Below are 16473 nucleotides of genomic sequence, written 5' to 3'. Positions count from 1 at the left end.
GCAGAGAAAGAGAGCTCACTGCCTACCAGGACAGACCTTCCCCAGCCGTGCTCTTTCAGCTCATTCCTGCCCTGGAGATGGCTGTGCTGGAGCTGTGAGCCCTTGTCATGTGTCTGTGTCCTCTGTCCTTGCGTGCAGCACTGTGTACACCATGCTGCAAGCCTGATGTGGTGTTGTTCTTCCTCTTAGACCTTTTCTGAACAGTTAGCCTATTCTTTATGCACCATCAGTCTTTCTGAAACACAACACACCTCCACATTGTTTCCAGGGCGGGTTCTGCGTGGGGTGGGGGGGAGCTCTGGTTGCAGAATTGCCTGAACTGTTTGCTGTAAGGTTGCCCCAGTTGCTGCGCCCATGGAGGCTGTGCCAGAGCTAGGAGAACTCCTTGGGAAAGCAAACAAGCTACTCCAGTGCTGGCTTTCATGTGTAAATTGTTAAGGCTTTGACCCTGGCTCTCTAGATGTAAAAGTCTTTGTTAGCCCCCTTACTTCATCTCTTGCCAAGTCAGAAAATCCAGGTACTTAGCGGGAGCTGTTGCTTGTACGACCTTCATGCATGAAACAGTTTCTCTTCTAAAACGTTTTTTTCCCCTTTATCAGTTATTCATTGAAGAGTCTCTCTGCATCTGTAGGTATTTTGAAGGGTAGCTATTATTTTACCATTTTAATTTTCCCAGCTGTTCAAATAATTGTTTTAACCTCTCAGTGCCTGGGAAATGCTTTCCACATTCCTGTTTGCATTGCATTTCTTCAGTCTCATGGTTGAAGATACGAGCAAACGTTTCCCCCCAGTCCAGGTGGTCACTCCGTGTCTTTCTTCTCTACAGCTCTAATGGTATGTTGGTTTGAATGGGACCCTGAGAGTAAGGAGCAGCAACAGCACAGCCCTCCTCTTTGTCATACCAGTTCAGACTTCATCGCCTCAGTTTTCATTTTCCATTTTTCCCTTCATGTTTCCAATAAGTGCTGCTTTTCTTAAGCACATCTTTCAAGGCTTTGCCATCGGGACAGTGGTGCAGTTTGAAATGTAAGTGGCAACGTGGCATTTTTGAACGTGTTGCTGTAGTTTCTCTCAAGTATTTTTTCCACGTGTTCAGAAAGTTCCAAGAGGTGATTTATAATTTATCAAACTAAGCATAAAACACCTGACTGCGAAACCTATCAATCTGATCCCATCTCTTTCTAGCCCTTTAATTAGGGAAGCCCTGCTGAAAAATGTACCCATCAACTACTGAGAAATGGTGCGTTCCTGGACCCTTGGTATAAATCTTCAGTTATCCAGGTGCCAAAATGCTGTCAGAACTGACAGATCTTAGAAAATACACCCACAGGCAGAACATTATCCATTATACCAGCACTGAGCAGTGGGCAGTAAGGAAAAATCAGCAGAGGATGTGTCTTTATCAACTTTAATTGGCTTTTCCCATTGATAAGGATCAGGGTACCCAGCAAGGAGGAGAACCTATCTAGCAGTTTGATCTTTCCATCCCCGAGCTGAAGGGTGCAGTCCATCTCCACTGACGTGTGATGTGGACTTGTCTCAGCACGGCAGTCTGCAGCCTACGGAGAGGGCTGCCAGCCTGTCTTCGGTGAGCGACCGTGCTTAAACAAGCGTGAAGAATGAATTACTCTGGATAAGTTGGGTTTCGTCTGTGCTCTTGTTGCTTGAAATGCACTTTGAGAGAGCCAAAGTTAGTTAAACTTTTCTTGGTTTGGAGGAGCTCCTGGATTACAGCTAGCTGGGCTCTGAAATGAAGGAGCTGAGTAATGGATGCTGTGGTACGAGCAGGAGGCGGTGGAGAAAGGAAGCAGCGACTTTGCAAGAGCTACTGGATATGACACATGTAGAGGTTTGGGGAATACAGCAAGCTTCTGCTGGGTCATTTAGCACTGCAGGTTTATCTGTGGCTTTGCATCACAGACAGAGGAGTCAGCAGCTGCCCGGGTTCCTCCTGGGAAGGCTGTTCTGCAGCATCTTCTATTTTCTAAACCACTTAAATGTTTCAGTTTTTCCTTCACGCCGCTTACATCTCTTGCTATTAGATTTATAAAAGTTTTATTAGAGTAAATAATACAGTGAAGATGATTGCAAATCTATTACTACGCTAGTCTTTATCTGTTTGATTAATGAGAATGACTCATTTCTTTATTTATCAATTTGGCAGTGCGTGGTGCTTCTTGGGCTAAATTCTGCATAATTTCTCCACGTGGCTTTATTTTAAGTTTCTCTTCTGCTAAACCAAACTCATACGTCCTATCCTATTTCCATAAATAATGGAACACAGAAGTAACTCCATTTGAAAAACAGAGTTTACTGAGTGTACTTTATTGCGGAAATGAAATTTTTGCAGTCCCTGATGGTCATAAAAGCCTGACTGTGAGGCCATCACAGGGCTGCAATCAAGGAAACATCAGCGTAACCCTTCATTTAAAAAGGTTTTTAAACACATTATAAACGATGGCTATCCAAACAAATGAAGGAGCAGTCTGACATCCAAGGCTTGCTGCGTGGAGAGCCTGGCTTCTACAGGACTGTCATCTTCTAGAGCGTGTCCTGGAAGCCCCACCTGATGGGGATGGGGCTGGGAAGTGTGGATGTGGCTCTGCAGCCTCAGGCAGCTCTGCTCTGGTTTGCTCCTTGCATGCCCATGGCTGTGGCAGCCTCTTGCCTGGCTGAGTGCTCTGCCTGGCACAGGGGGGTCCCAGCTGGGTTACATTCTAGAGCCTGCCACTGAGCAGGCCGTAAGAATATGATGGACCTTATGGGAAAACAGTGTTGTGTATTTTTTTTTCCCTTTCTTTTCTTAGCCAAATGATAAGCAGCTACAGTGACTTCTTGTGTTCAGAAGGTTTTAGAGACTTGAAGCGTGTGGGAGGGAAGGCTAACAAAGTCCATTCTGTTGTTCTGATTGAAGCTGTCTTTTTACAAGCCCGGCCTGTCGAGCGTGTTGTCACTGTTCTTTGCAGCGAGGGGAAGGCTGAAGCTTCAGAAGACTTCTGGAGATTATATACAAACCCGTGTGAGTAGCCTCAAACACCATGATTCACGTGGTTTCCGTGGATGCTGGCCATACTGCGGTTTGGGGGATTCTGTTGAACTGATGCAAATGCCACATCAGATTTAGCAGGATGGCATATCCCTGCCTGCTGGCCATAAGCTCTGTGTGAAAGAAGGGATTCCAGCATGTGCAGCCTGAGGAGAGGATAACGAGCTCCAAGACTTATTACCCATTATAAAATCATAATTCCAGGTGAAATATAGCTGGGGAAACAGATCGGGGTTTTGACATCTTTGTTTCTGCGAGAGCAAGTGAACACTGAGGGGTAGCATCGCCTTCAGTGACTGTAGGCCACCACAGAAGTGTTTTGCCAAAGCAGCAGTGTAAATGCAGGCTGACAGAGCCTGACACCAGGGCTTTGTTGCTCCCAAATACCCGATGGTTGCCCGTGTGCCCAGCTCCCAGCTGCCTCCTGCCTGAAAGCAAAGCTGTGGGATCTTTCTCTCTTTCTAAACCTTTTGCTCTGTTTTAATCGAGCTCTGGGAGCCATTGTGTGCATAGTGCTGCAGGATCCTTGTCTCATAAGGGCCTTGATAAATATGTATTGTGTTGTCAAGTGTCCCTACCCTCCTCTACAGGTAGCAGTGAGAAGCAGGCTGCATGCCATGAGCTGTTGCTTCTCCAGGATCAATAAAAACAAGATGGCACAGGGGATTGTGGGAAGAGGAGCCCGGATAGCTGCCTTCAGCATCACCTGCTAATAGCACAGCTATTTATAGATCAGCTGAGGCTTTATCAACCAGATTGTTAAATTAATATTTACATTACCAGTGTCATTGTCTCGCACTGAAAATCTCATTTGCATCAGTGCTTGGATGGAAGGGCAGCGTTCGGTGCTCCAGCTATGTGTGCTTGATAAAAGTCTGTGCTGTGTGCAGTGTGTGTTTGAAGCCACTGCTGACAGATCCCTGCTTTGTGAATCCTCTCCTCCCCACTGCAGCATTTCCCCACCTTTCTGTGCCACTCGTTGCTCGCAGGAGAGCTCTCAGCTTTGTTCCCAGCTGCCTGCTGCTCACCTTGAGGCTGATCTCACCAGAGATGTGCAGCATTTCTGCACAGCGATTCCTGGTTAATCTCTGCCCCTCGGAGAGGCTCGAGCTGTGGATGGCTTGTGGGTAATTTAATAACTAACAGACAAAGAGGACGTAGATTGTGCTAACTTAGCCCAGATGCAATCCTCCCCCCCCCCATCCCTGTTTGCATCTGTTTGCATGAATTTTGCTAGCATGCCTTGATTTCCATGCTGGCAGCAGGAGGTGGTGCTGCTCAGCAGAGCTGTGCTGAGCACAGCAGCTCACACCTGGCTGAGCAGGCTCGGTCCCGGTGCGCACACCCGCCTGCTTTTCAGAAGGGGAGAGCAATCTACTTGCTGGACGCGCCGGTAGCTGTCTCGTAGTCCTTGGGCGACCTTGAGCAGTCATTTAACTCGTGTTTGTTTGCCCAGCTCTACCTGGGCAGATATTACTTCTGTGGTTTGGAGGGTTGAGGTTGAACGGATGTCTCGGAAATGCCGCGGATGAGAAGTGAGATGGAGGTATTGGTGCTGCTGTCTCAGACAGCTGATCAGAGAGCAGCTTCACCTGCCTGTCTTGCTGCTTCGTGCTTCAAAGCTGCCTGGGTGCTGGGGTTGTGTGGGAATGGGGAGGCAGGTGTCACAGCCTCAGCCTAGCTGCCAATAAGCTCCTGGTGCTGCTGCTGTGTTAGTCCTAATCTGCCTTTGGCCTGTGAGGGGATAATGGTATCTGTCTTTCTGACACCTCTGCAGGCTCTCTGGGCGCCTCGTTACTCTTTTTTGGGAGGGAACGTTGCACTCCTGTTCTCCCTGCAGAGGAGAGCTCCTATTCCCAGCTGAACCCCATCAGTGCTGAGCTGGGGCACGGGGCCCCAGATGTCTCTTCCCTTGGCATGCAGGAGGGGACAGGGACATGGGCCAGCTGCAGACACGGGTCTGGAAAGCCTGGGATCCAGTGCTGTGCTGCCCCAGCTCTGCTCCTCACCCTGTGCCCATCTCACCAGCTCTGTTACTGAAGGTAGCTCCCAACTCTTATATTTTTCAGATCTCCCAAGCATTTTTCTTTGTTTCTTTTTGCTTTTTTTTTTTTTTTTTTTTTTACTTTATGCTGATATTCAGGGGAGATTGGCTTTAACACAGGATGTCAAGGTCTTTTCCTAGAGAGCTGACAGTAAGTATAGGTGTTCTGGATGTGCACGGGCTATCGGGATTAGACATCCTTACTCAGAAACATTGGCTGAGGCAGACCGACACTCCTCCTGCCACAGAGGCAGGCAAGCACTCTCTGATGCCAAGCCTTGAAGTATTTGGCATGTTTTCTGCTGCCCTAGTTTTGTGCAGTTGTTCCTGAAGTTTTACAAGTACACGAAAACCTTAGTTCTGTTTAAAAATTAAAAACCAAATGGAAAAAAATCAAGGCCTCCTGCTCAGAAGGCTCCGGTACAAGAATGTGACCCAGGCACTTCAACCCAGAAGGCAAGTGGAATAACCCCGGTGCACTTCTGAACGGTTTTATGTCAACTCTGTGGTTTTGGGGAGAGTTTCTGGCTTCTCTTTTGGGTTTTGAGCCCGTAAGGGTGTGCAGCAGGGCTCGTTTCTTGGGTGGGGGAGTGCCGGTGGCTCTGCAGGAGTTCCCACGTGTGCAGTGTCCCCCGCAAGCAGTACCAGTCGGTCTTCCCACATCAGAGGAGCCCACCCTTCATTTTTTCACATCTCATTTACTTTTTAATTTGCACTTTTTTTTTCACTTGTTCCACTTTTCAAGCATTCCCTGCAAGCCCGAGGATCTCAGGCTCTTCATCTTTCAACGGAAGCCAAGAATTCGTGTAAGAACACGATTCTGGGCCATTGCTTTGACATTTTCGTGGTTATGTCATATGTCATCAGGCTTTCATGCAGGCTGGCAGCACTGCTTACACTGAGCGTAGTTGTTCACACAGGGGAGTGGTCCGGCTCCGGACCCCTGGGCTGATCTGGAGGAGGAGGCAGCCTGGCCTCTCTGCGCCTTTACCTTTGTCTCTGGGCAGAGGCACGTGCTCCTGGGATCGCAGCGGAGTCGGTGGGCACACACTCACACCTCTGTGCTGCCTGATGGGGGGAGGCACGCAGCCGGACTCCCACGACAGCCAGGCTTCCAATAAAGCTGAAACACAGAGGTATTGTTTGTCCAACCGCTGGCAAATGCACAGAGCCATTGTGCGGCCTGAAAGCCTTGGCGCTTTATTCTCTGCAGACTGAATGGCAGCCGCGGGTAATAATAACACAAGATTAAAAAAGCCAACATTATAGGGGCATTTACAACCCACTGAGAGAGTGAAATCTCAGCAAGGCTGAGCCGTGTCTCTAGCGATCCTCCGTTTTTCCTGCTTGATGAGGAAATGATGGGCAGCTCTGGAGAAATGGCTGCTGAGGAGCAGATGAAAGGGGAGCGGGTTGGCAGCTCAAACACTGCACTCAGAGTGGGACAAACCAACCCTATTGGTAGGGATAAAAAAGAATGCAAAGACACTGACATTTAAAGGAGCGCTTCCTTTTGTTAGAAGTTGGGTCTTTAATTCAGCTTCAGCTCCAGTTCTTTAACTCGTGTGTCTTAATACAGCTGTGTGCACATACATCTGTCTGAACCAGAGGAACATCCTCTCTGGATGTGCCCAGGCTGTGGGGTAGTGATGAGATCTCGATGCCAGCTCTACCCTTGCTCCTTAGGTATCGCAGCAGGCTGACCCTGGCAGTGTAGAGCTGCTGGTAGTGCCCTGCTCAGACGGGTTGTGCAGCTGCCTGGGACTCAGCAGTGCCTTCCAGATGTGACCTTGCTCTTTGGCATGAAGGATGGAATGAGTGAAACGGTGGTAGATCTCTTAAAGCTTGAAGTGATAAAATCGCTTTGTAAAAGTGCTTGCTTACCCAGCTGGGGCAGCTATCATCGATGACTGCAGTTTTCCATTTTAAAAGCATTCAGTTCTAGTTTCTTGCTTTGCTTGTGCTAGGCAGGATGGCATGGGAATTACTGGGACCAAGTGTTGTTTCTTGTGTGGGACATGATGGGGATCCCAGCAGCCAGGCTGCTTCACAGACTCATCTGCTTGGATTAATGAATCTGTCCCGGCCCCCGTTTCTCCAAGAGTGATGAGAAGTTACTTATGGCACAGGGGTTTGTGAGCTGCTTTCTATATTGGCCATTTGGTGAGGAAAGAAATTCAGCTCAGAGGGCTCTTTGGAAGAATAAAGTGTTTGAGTTTGTTCTGTTCTAATCCTGGTTATGGAAAATTGACAAGTTCCTATTAAAGTCTCTTTAAACGTAAGATATAAATAAATGTGGATTGCACTGCATTTTTTTCTTCTTTGTCCCCTTCCCTCTTTCTTTTTATTTCTTTTTACATTTAAATGTTGCCTGTCTCATCCTATTGACTGTTCAGGTTGGGACCTGAGGTTCTGCTGTGCTGGCGCAGACCCATGGAGGTAAGCTGTGGGCTTGCTTTGTTTCCACAGGTTGCAAGTCTGAACTGAAACGTATGTTAATGATAAGGGCTCTGTGGGAGGGAGATGCAAAGAGGTGTTGAGTGACACTAGAAAAGAATGGTCTAGGAGGTGGGAAGAGAGGATGTAGCTAAAACTAAATACGATGCTTGCTTTCTGCCAGATCCTTTGCAGCAGAAGCGTGGATGTATTCCCAGCTGACAGCCCCCTCGTCTCTCTTTCTCCCTCCTTTTTCTGTCTCCCCCTCTGGGGCTACTCTGTTAGGATGAGTTGCTTCCAAGCAGACAATACTTTTCCAGCAGATAAACGGACACCTAAGAAGCTGTGCTGGTATCTATCATAAACAGACATGCAGCACAGTGAGGGAAATTACAGGACGGGGGCCAGCATCATTTGTCATATATATAAAAAGGGCCTAAAAAAACCCAACCAACTCCCCCTCCACTTGAGCAGCGTCCACAAGAGCAGCAAGCAGCACACTTAGAAACTGTCATTTTCTTTCCCAGTCTCTTAATGCATTATAAAAAAAACTCCAGTTAAATGTTCTACCTCGGGTCCTGTTTGTAAAGGATGCGTTTTAGGTGGAAGCAGGTGTCTGTCCTGACACAGATGCAGGGCTATAAATTTGCAGTAGAAGGGATGGGAGATTATTTAGTAGGCTTCTGTGGCTTGTTCCAGCATCTGGCATTCTACCAGGGCACCTTCTGAAGAGGGAGAGGGACAGGAAGGAGCCAGAGAACTGCTGAGCTGCACTTCCCTGCCTTGTGCCCACGCAGCAAGGAGGCTTCTGCGTGTCTGGGCTCCTTGGTGCTGACAAGAGGAGTGGCAGGGTGAGATATTTGGGGTTTATCGAGCGACTTCTGGCATCTCTAAGAGGCATAGTTGAGTCACTTGGCTGTCTCAGCACAGGCCACTGACACCTCACATCTGTTAATTCTCTGTCTGTGGAGTCGCACTCCTCTCTCTGCTCTGTCCCACTTGCTTTTGCCTCTTCTGCCTGAAAAAAAGGGAGAGCGACATCTACACCCATATGGGTGAGATGAATATGGCTATCACACAAATAAAATTACTGGCTGCCAAATAGCAACAGCTTAATGAAAATGTGAACTGTTAAACAAATAAAGCCAGTCAAGCTCATAACACTTCTGCGTGGAATCTCACTGTGTCACCGAGCAGAAATAGAATTAAGTGCAGAAGAGGGATGCCGAGGGAGGTTGCCTGTGCCTGCCTTGCTGTGCTGGGTGTATGGGGCAGGGACAGGCAGGAGTGAGCCCATACCCTCATGTGGACGTGCAGCTGCAGCAGCCATCCTCTTCTCCCATTGGTGTGTGTGACAAGTCTGGGGCAGTGGGTGGCCTGCGACAAGTCCTCTGAGTTCAGAGGACAACTGAAATTGTTCTGTCTCATTTCTTTTTTCCTGTTGTCTCACCTAGGCTTGGTCTCCGAGCTGTGTGGAGTCCCCAGCCTGCTGAGGATGAACTGGGTGTGGGTCACACCAAGCCTTAGTGCACTCTGGAGTTGGAAACATGTACAAGTTTACCTTTAACATGTGTTTGTTTCTCTGGGTGACCTTGTGTAATTTCCTTGCACTGGATCTGTTTCATGCTGTCCTGCTGCCTTTATCTAATTTGTTTTTTTGTGTATGTTACTGCTGTCAAGTGAAGTGTAATTTGTTTGAGAAGTGGTGCTTATAACAAGGATCCTGCTAGTAATCCCTGCTCTGAATCCCTGTATACACAATGCTCCAGGAATAATTAAAGTCAGAAACTTCAATCTGGAGGGATGCACAGGGGAAGCCTGTCCTGAAATGAAGCTTGGCATATGTAAAGGGACCAGTGACAAGGAGATGTTACAAAAGGAAGGAAAAATGAATGCTTGCCCATCTCCAGGGATCTAGGCTCACAGGGAAAGAACTCCAGAAAGGAGGATCTCCAACAAGAGAGCCTTTCTTGGTGGCAGTCAGCCCTTAAATGAGGTTTAGGAGGCGTTGAGCTGGCTCCACCCCTTCTGGTCACACAGGTGAACTGCTTTCACCTGTGCTCCCAGGGCTGACTGGGTCTTTCCTTCTGGGGCTCAGTCAGTGGTTCAGGCTGTGGCTCGGCAGTCCCCATACAGCATAGCTGGCCTTCATACTTCCACTGCTTTTTAACAGTAAGGTTTGCCCATTTTTGTTCCAGAACTGGATGTAAGTAGAAGCTTGACATCCTGAATTTATGCACGTAACACTGCTGTTCATCAGTCACTATTGTTATTGTATTCTTTCTCTCGATTAATTTTCCTCAGTAGTCTGCAGAGATCATTTGCCAGCTTGTTTCCAATTCCTGTACCTTCCTGGCACCTTGTTTGGTAACGTCTTGCATCGTGTACTTTCCATTTCTCTAATTCGTTTAATTCAAAATATTGGGACGGCTTTGTGAGTATGTATCGCGTCTCTTTCTTCCTTCCCGTGGGAGATTACAGGTCACGTATACAACTTAATCCAAGGTCTTTTGGCTTCTGGGATTATTCTTTTCCTTTTATCCACCAGGAGTGGGAGTATGTGGAAGGTGCCCCCTTTGTGTGTGTGTGTTTTGTGAAGGTTGCTCAGAGCAGGCCTTGGCGGTGCAGCAGTTAAACCCTGCTGTCAGTGTCCCCCAGCAACCACTTTACTGTTGCTGTCCTTAGTTTGCAGATGTCTTGGGTTTTAGGGTTTGCAATAATGAAATTCTGTTGCATCAGTAAGTGGTTTTCCATTCCTTTTGGCTCTGGAAACGGATATTCACAGTTGGGTGAAGTTCATTTTAATCCTTACAAAACCAGAGCTCTATTTGTACAAGTTGCTGTTGTTCTGCTTTTGGATCCTCCTGGGACTAATCTACGAGCTTGCACAGTGCTCGGGGTGCCTCTTGTTGAGGGGCAGAGGGGTGCTCAGCATTATCCCATCTTCCTGTGCAGTCCTGACTTCAGCTTGTTCTGGAAAGGTGCTGTGCTGTGTTTGTACCTATAGTTTCTGATGTGTATAAATAGCAGGATGCAATTACCATCCCCTGAGGTAAAATCATTCTGCTGGCTGTAAAGAAAGAGGGTCACAGTCCTAAAGGGAAATGATTTTAAAGCAATCTTGACCAAGTCTAGTAGAGCCATTTCAGATCACTTAACACTCAGCCAATCCTTCACAGCACTTGTGATATGTCCTCTTTACTTGTCGAGAGACAGTGGTACTAATGCTTGTCAGGGGATAAAGAAAACTGCTGATGAAGTGCAGCACAGGCTTGGGGTGGGTGAGCATCGCCGGAGGTGTGGCAGTGAGGGACGTGGTCAGTGGGCATGGTGCAGGTGGCTTGGGGTTGGACTTGCTGCTCTTACAGTGTTCTTTTCGACCTTAATGATTCGATGATTCTGTGTTGGGGCAGGGCAGAGTCTGGCGCTGTTCGGCACATGGAGCTGTGGTCAGCAGGGAGCTGAGAGATGCTCTGGCCAAGCTGGTGGGAGCAGCAGGCAGCAGCTGCAGGTGTGCTGGGAGCAGCCAGGGCACGGAGCAGGCACTGCTTCACGCAGGTGATTTTCTTAATCTCAGTCCTTTGCAGCAGCTGGATAGCCACGGCTCCGTGGGTTAGCAGAGCTCTGAGCCAGTACCTGATAGTGAAATGCTCCGTGTCTGATTTTTGTCCTTTAGAGCTCCTGTGTGATTTTATTGGGTAACAAAAATGGTTTAAATAATAGAACAGACCCAATGAAGTTGTGCAGCGATGCAGAAGGGCTGAGGAAGGGTTATTTCCTTTCTTTCCATTCCTTTTCCCCTCCTGCCTCGCCTCCCAAGTGTGGGTGGAATCTGCGTGTCAGGCACTGGCCCGGCCCAATGGCTTTTCTTAACAGCAAGAATGAGATTAAACGCAATTAACATCGATTGAACAAAACCCGTCCTCGGTTTGCACGCCAATTAATTAATCAGCCATCCTTTCAGTGGCAGCCCTCCGCAGAGCCCTGTTTGTTCCTCCTGGCCCTACCATTTTGCAGCACGTGTCCCACATGAAAAGAGCTGAGCGTGGCCTCCTGCTCCCCACTGTGGGTCCGGGGCTCCCAGCTCAGCCAGGGGCTCTGTGCTGCTTGGGGACTGCAGAGCTGCTCAGTCAGTGGCAAAGCATTTCCCGTGAAGCAAGGCTGACAGTGGGAGCACTCTGTGAGTTAGAATAATTGTCTGGAGGAAATCAATGTTAGAATGCATGAACAAACAGGTGAGGCTCGGAATAGCTGGAGGTTGGTTGTGCTAGGAAATAGCTTGGTGTTCTGGCAGCGCGGGGCGATGTGATGGCACATCCTGGGTGTCTGCTGAAAGCTCTGTTGTGCTGCCCTGCTCCGAGCACGCCGTGCAGGGAAGCAGCCGAGAAGTCACAGGGTGAGCTTCTCTGCTCTGCAAAGCTATTAACGCCGGCGCGGAGGAGAGGGACAACAAAACTCTTTTAATAGCATTTTGAATTAATGCTTTTTGTTGCTGCCAGGCGTGCTCAGGCCCCTTCGTATTCCAAACCCAAGGACAGCAACTGTTGGACTCCTGAAGGATGAGGGAGACAGAGAGGCTTTTCTGTGCAATAACTGTATGGCACAGAAGTGCTACGATCCATTAGTCAGCACAGCTGCTCCGCAAAACAGCCAATACCCCGAATGTAACAGAACAAATTGCACATAACCAAAAAATACCTACAGCATACATCAAACCGGAGTGACTCAAATGTCCCTTGCAATGCTCTGGGGTGCTAATAGCCCCACAACAAATGCCTTATCCAGCAGAAAGGCCTTGAACACCCGTCTTAGGGCGGGTGAGGATTTCTGGAGTTTGTTAGTGCCTCCTTGCAGATGAACAGAGATGAAAAAGTGACTCGGTCGTGTTACTGAAGTCTGCTGCGTGCCTACAGGTCTTCTGGGTTTGAGAAAACTGCCTGCGCGTGGCACAGAGCTGGGAACTGTGGAGATTAATTTCTACTTTGTCACTGACGTTCTGAATGCACTGAGTCATTTATCATGGGGACCTGCTCTCTGATTTCTTCATGGCTACACGGTGCCCAGATGTGCGAGCACCGTGGTGTGACTGCTTGAAGGAGTGTTAGAACAAAGGTAAGGCATTCACTGGAAGACACTTGCAAGGTTTACCCCTGTGAGACTGAAGGCTGGTTAAATAAATACATCTTGGCCCCGCTGGGGCTTGGCAGATTGTGTCTGGCAAAAACCCAGAGGGAAATAGGTTCCTCGAGGCCTCTTGTTGGAGTTCACAAAGAAAGGTTCCGTCTGGAGCTGAGGCATGGAGCAGGTGGGAGATGGAGAGGATGCTGAGCTCCTGCACTGGGACACAGCTGTGATGGGTTGCCTCAAACCCCTTGCTGAAGACGCAATTCTTGTAGTGCTGGGCTGGACTTCTGCAAATCAGAACCTGGTGTCTGCCTGTCTGCCCTCCCTCTGCAAGAAGGGCACTGTCATCCTGATTCATCAGTGAGTGCTGCACACTGCAAGGCTGCTTGCGTCCTGAATCCTTACCCAAGACTGCAGCAGAGAGCAGCTGAAGCTGGCTGCGGGGCAGTTACTCTGTGATGCATCACTCAACTCCAGGCTGAGCCTCAACTCGATTAATTAGGAGGATCCCATCACGTGGGAACAGCTTGTGGCTGCAAGCTGCCTGGGCCTGTTGCTTGTGCTGCCTGGCTGGTGCATCTACAACGCTAAGGGTGTGCAGGAGAGAAAAGGCTGCTTCTTCCCCTTCCTGGCTCCTCCTGCCCAAGGTAGCATCACAGCAGCCCTGGGGCATCTTGCAGGGAGGATTTCAGGTTGGAAGGGACCCCAGGGGGTGCCAGATCTGGATCCACGGGGCGGCAGTGCTAGCTGGAGTTGAAACACTGGTGTGAACGGCTGGCTTAGCAAAGAGTGGGTTTAGTCTTGGAGATGTGGCATCCTTCCACGCTATTACCCAGCGTACGAGGCATGAAATCAATGCAACTGTGCTTTTAAGTAGTTAGCCACAGCTTTATGAACTGACAGCTCAGGAACAGTGAAAACGATTACGTGCGTATGGTGACAAGTGTATTCTTACATCAGCTGCTCCTGGACCAGGAGGCCCTCAGAGTCTCCGCGTGCTGCAGCTGGGTGATGCTCTGCAGGAACTGCTGGAGGAGGAGAGCTCTGATCTCTGCTTCTGACCTCCAGTGCTGTTGGCATTAATGGTGTCTTCACTGCACAGCACATTCCCCAGAATGTGGACAGGTTTAGAAGCTGTACTCTGCTTTCCCGTTGTTGTTTGTTTGCCTCTTTCTTCTGAAGCAGCACAGAGTGATAGGCACTATTGTTACCTGCATCTATTGTTCCCAGAAACTTCCCTCGGTGTGAGCAGCACAGCAGGAAATTGGTGTCTAGCCTGTTTGGCATCCCATCAGCTTTTGGCCCAGCGATCCCCGCAGAAGATTTTGGGAAAGCTTAGTCACGCAGCGTGAGATGGAACCTGGTGTTTTTGCACAAGGAGTATTTGTGAGCCTCCAGCTGGACTGTCCTCAGAACGTGGACAAGCCAGGCTGGGAGGAATTGACTGAGGTGAAGCGCTGGCTGTTTATGTTTGCTCCTGGACAAGCAAAAGAATGTAGTTATGATTACAAACATGAAATGGTGTAACCGAGGGTCTTTTAAATAGCTTTAAAGGAAATCTTTTGGCGTCTTCTGGAGGGGTTAAGTGCAGAGTGGCCACGAGGGTGGCTTTATCACAAAGCATAGCCTTGACACTTAACTGAAGTGTTACAGCATGAATACAGCAAATTCCTGTGTCCCAAAAGTGATTGGAAGCTGTTGCTGCTCTGCTCGCTGCATCTTGTGTGAGTGCTGTGAGAATTTTTACAACGCACTGCACTGTGCAAAGTTTTTAAGTACTAATGGTGAGAAAAATTACCTGGGAAATTAGAGTCAGTCGAGTAATATTGATGGTTCACTTGTCAGATTTGTGGCTAAGCTTTGTCTAAATAATTTGGCAAACAATTTTCTCTTGAACCTCTTGAAGCTTCTCTGGTTCATTGCTGTTAGAGACGGGGCTGTCTTTGGAGACGTGTGGTCTGAGCATGCTGACGTTGTGAGTGTTAAGCTGCAAATGTTGGCCTTAGTAGCGTAGTCTGAGTTGCTCTGTTTTCCTTCCCTTTTTACATCGGTCCTGCTCTGAGCATTGGGATGAGGGGTGTGCTTCTGGCAGCTGCTGATCCAAGTGCTCCCGTGTCCTGCTGGGGCTGAGGCTTGGCGTGGAGCTGTGCTCGCTCCTGCTGCTCAGCTGCTCTGAGCCCCAGATAGGACTGCAGCCTTCCTCTCCTGCTGCAGCCCATCAGATTTATAAGTCCTGATTGTTTACAACTGACCATATATTCTTGTTCATAGGATCAGCCTTGTCTTTGATATCGTGACCTGCTCTCTCGCTTCCACAGTCCTCAGTGTCTGACTGTTTTGCAGAAGGCAATACCGGATACGTTTTCTGAAGGATTTTCTGTAGTTTCTCACCCCAGGCAGCATTACTCCTTTGTTTCTGAAAGAAATAGTCCAAGGTCAACAGCTGTGTAACTAACTTGCTGCCTTTTCCTTTGTCTCCTTTTTTTTCTTCCAGGAGCTTTTAGTTAACTCTGGATAAACATCAGCCACCAAAGAGCAGAGGACAGGGACCACTGACGCCCCTGGAAGGCCCAGCACCCTTCTGGATAAGCACTGACCAAAACTGGTGCCTTCTGCCCTTCGTGGTCCAACACAGCGATGTGATTCCTCTTCTAATGGCCTGCATGTGTTGGTCTGTGTGGATGCTTCTGGAGCCAGGCAAAGGGTCTTAGGAGAAGGGGGAACACTGTTGCTTCATTTTTGTGTTGTAATAGAATGTAAGGAGTGGTCTTGATCCCAGCACACCTTGTTGCTTGGAGGCGTACCCCACACAGGCCTGGTTCACCCTGTGCTAGCTTTGGTTTCACCAACCCCTGTCTGTTTTAAGAGTTATCTTTGTTTGTTTGCTCCAGAATTAAGGGTCTGAAGTACATGGAAGTAACCCCGACTAGCTTGTTGGGATTAACTGCTCCTAGCATGCTTTGATTGGCTACACCAACAGGCATGTTTCTTCCCTTCCGAGGTTCCCTCCTAAATAATAAAGTGTTTAATGGTCACTGCGTGCTGTGAGATACTTTCAGTCCCTGAGTCTGTAGATTGCTGTTTCCTACCTCCTACCCGTGCCAACAAAAACTCCCACCAAGCGTGGGGAATAGAAGCGTTTCCAGTCGTGGTTTATAAGTCACTAAACTTGTTCTTTTAGGTCCCAGGCTGAACAAGTTTGGCTTATTTGAAAGTACTTGGAAGAGTGCAGAGTCCTGGCCAAAGAGAATCAGTGTTGGTGAATCATGCTGGAAAACACCCTGCCCGCTGAATGCAGAGCCCTAGTTGTCTGTCCTTATGCTGCTGTTGTGCGTGGTTCCTCCTCTGCTGTCTGCCTGTGCTTGGTGGTGTGTCCTCGTGGAGCCAAGCGGGAGCTCTGCTGCTGGCATCTCATCATCCAGCTGATGGGCCTGTCTGGGAACAGGTCTGGTTTGTAACTCCATTCCCTTTCTCTGCCTGAAACCCCTCCTCCTCTTGGTGGCTCCTGCTGCTCTTGTCCTCCTTACTGTGTCTGATGGGTTCTGAGGGATGTGGTGGTGGAGTTTTGGAGGCCGTGTCAGATGTTAAGGTAGCGTTTATGAAAGTAAATGAGAGTTATATTCTATGTTATATTCCGCTTTTAGGCAGCAATTTGGAGCTTCATATCTTCATTAAAGCAACAAAATTCCTTTCCTTTTGAGAGCTGATGCCACAACTCTCTTCTTCCTCAGAAGCGATCTTTGCTTGTTGTTGTGAGGGGCAAAAATTCCAACTCTCCATTGCTGTGCAGGTGAAACCAGAAGAAAGAAGGGTTTTCCAAAGC

The 16473-nt window shown here is 48.5% G+C and overlaps 1 protein-coding gene across 1 annotated transcript in view; it reads left to right on the top strand.

Moving 5' to 3' along the window:
• Positions 1-15685, top strand: part of CHCHD6 (coiled-coil-helix-coiled-coil-helix domain containing 6) — a 96951-nt gene extending 81266 nt beyond the window's left edge. Inside the window, exon 9 of the mRNA XM_065749270.1 lies at positions 15145-15685. Coding sequence (XP_065605342.1) covers positions 15145-15168 — 24 coding nt within the window. The 3' untranslated portion in view covers positions 15169-15685. The remainder of the gene's footprint in view (positions 1-15144) is intronic.
• The last annotated feature ends 788 nt before the right edge of the window (positions 15686-16473 follow it).

The sequence above is a fragment of the Cyrtonyx montezumae genome, unplaced genomic scaffold (assembly GCF_038088225.1).
Source record: "Cyrtonyx montezumae isolate F1298 unplaced genomic scaffold, pur_monq_1.0 scaffold_6, whole genome shotgun sequence".
Taxonomy (NCBI): domain Eukaryota; kingdom Metazoa; phylum Chordata; class Aves; order Galliformes; family Odontophoridae; genus Cyrtonyx; species Cyrtonyx montezumae.
The sequence above is the reverse complement of the archived record's forward strand: the minus strand, read 5'-3'. Positions and strand labels throughout refer to the sequence as shown.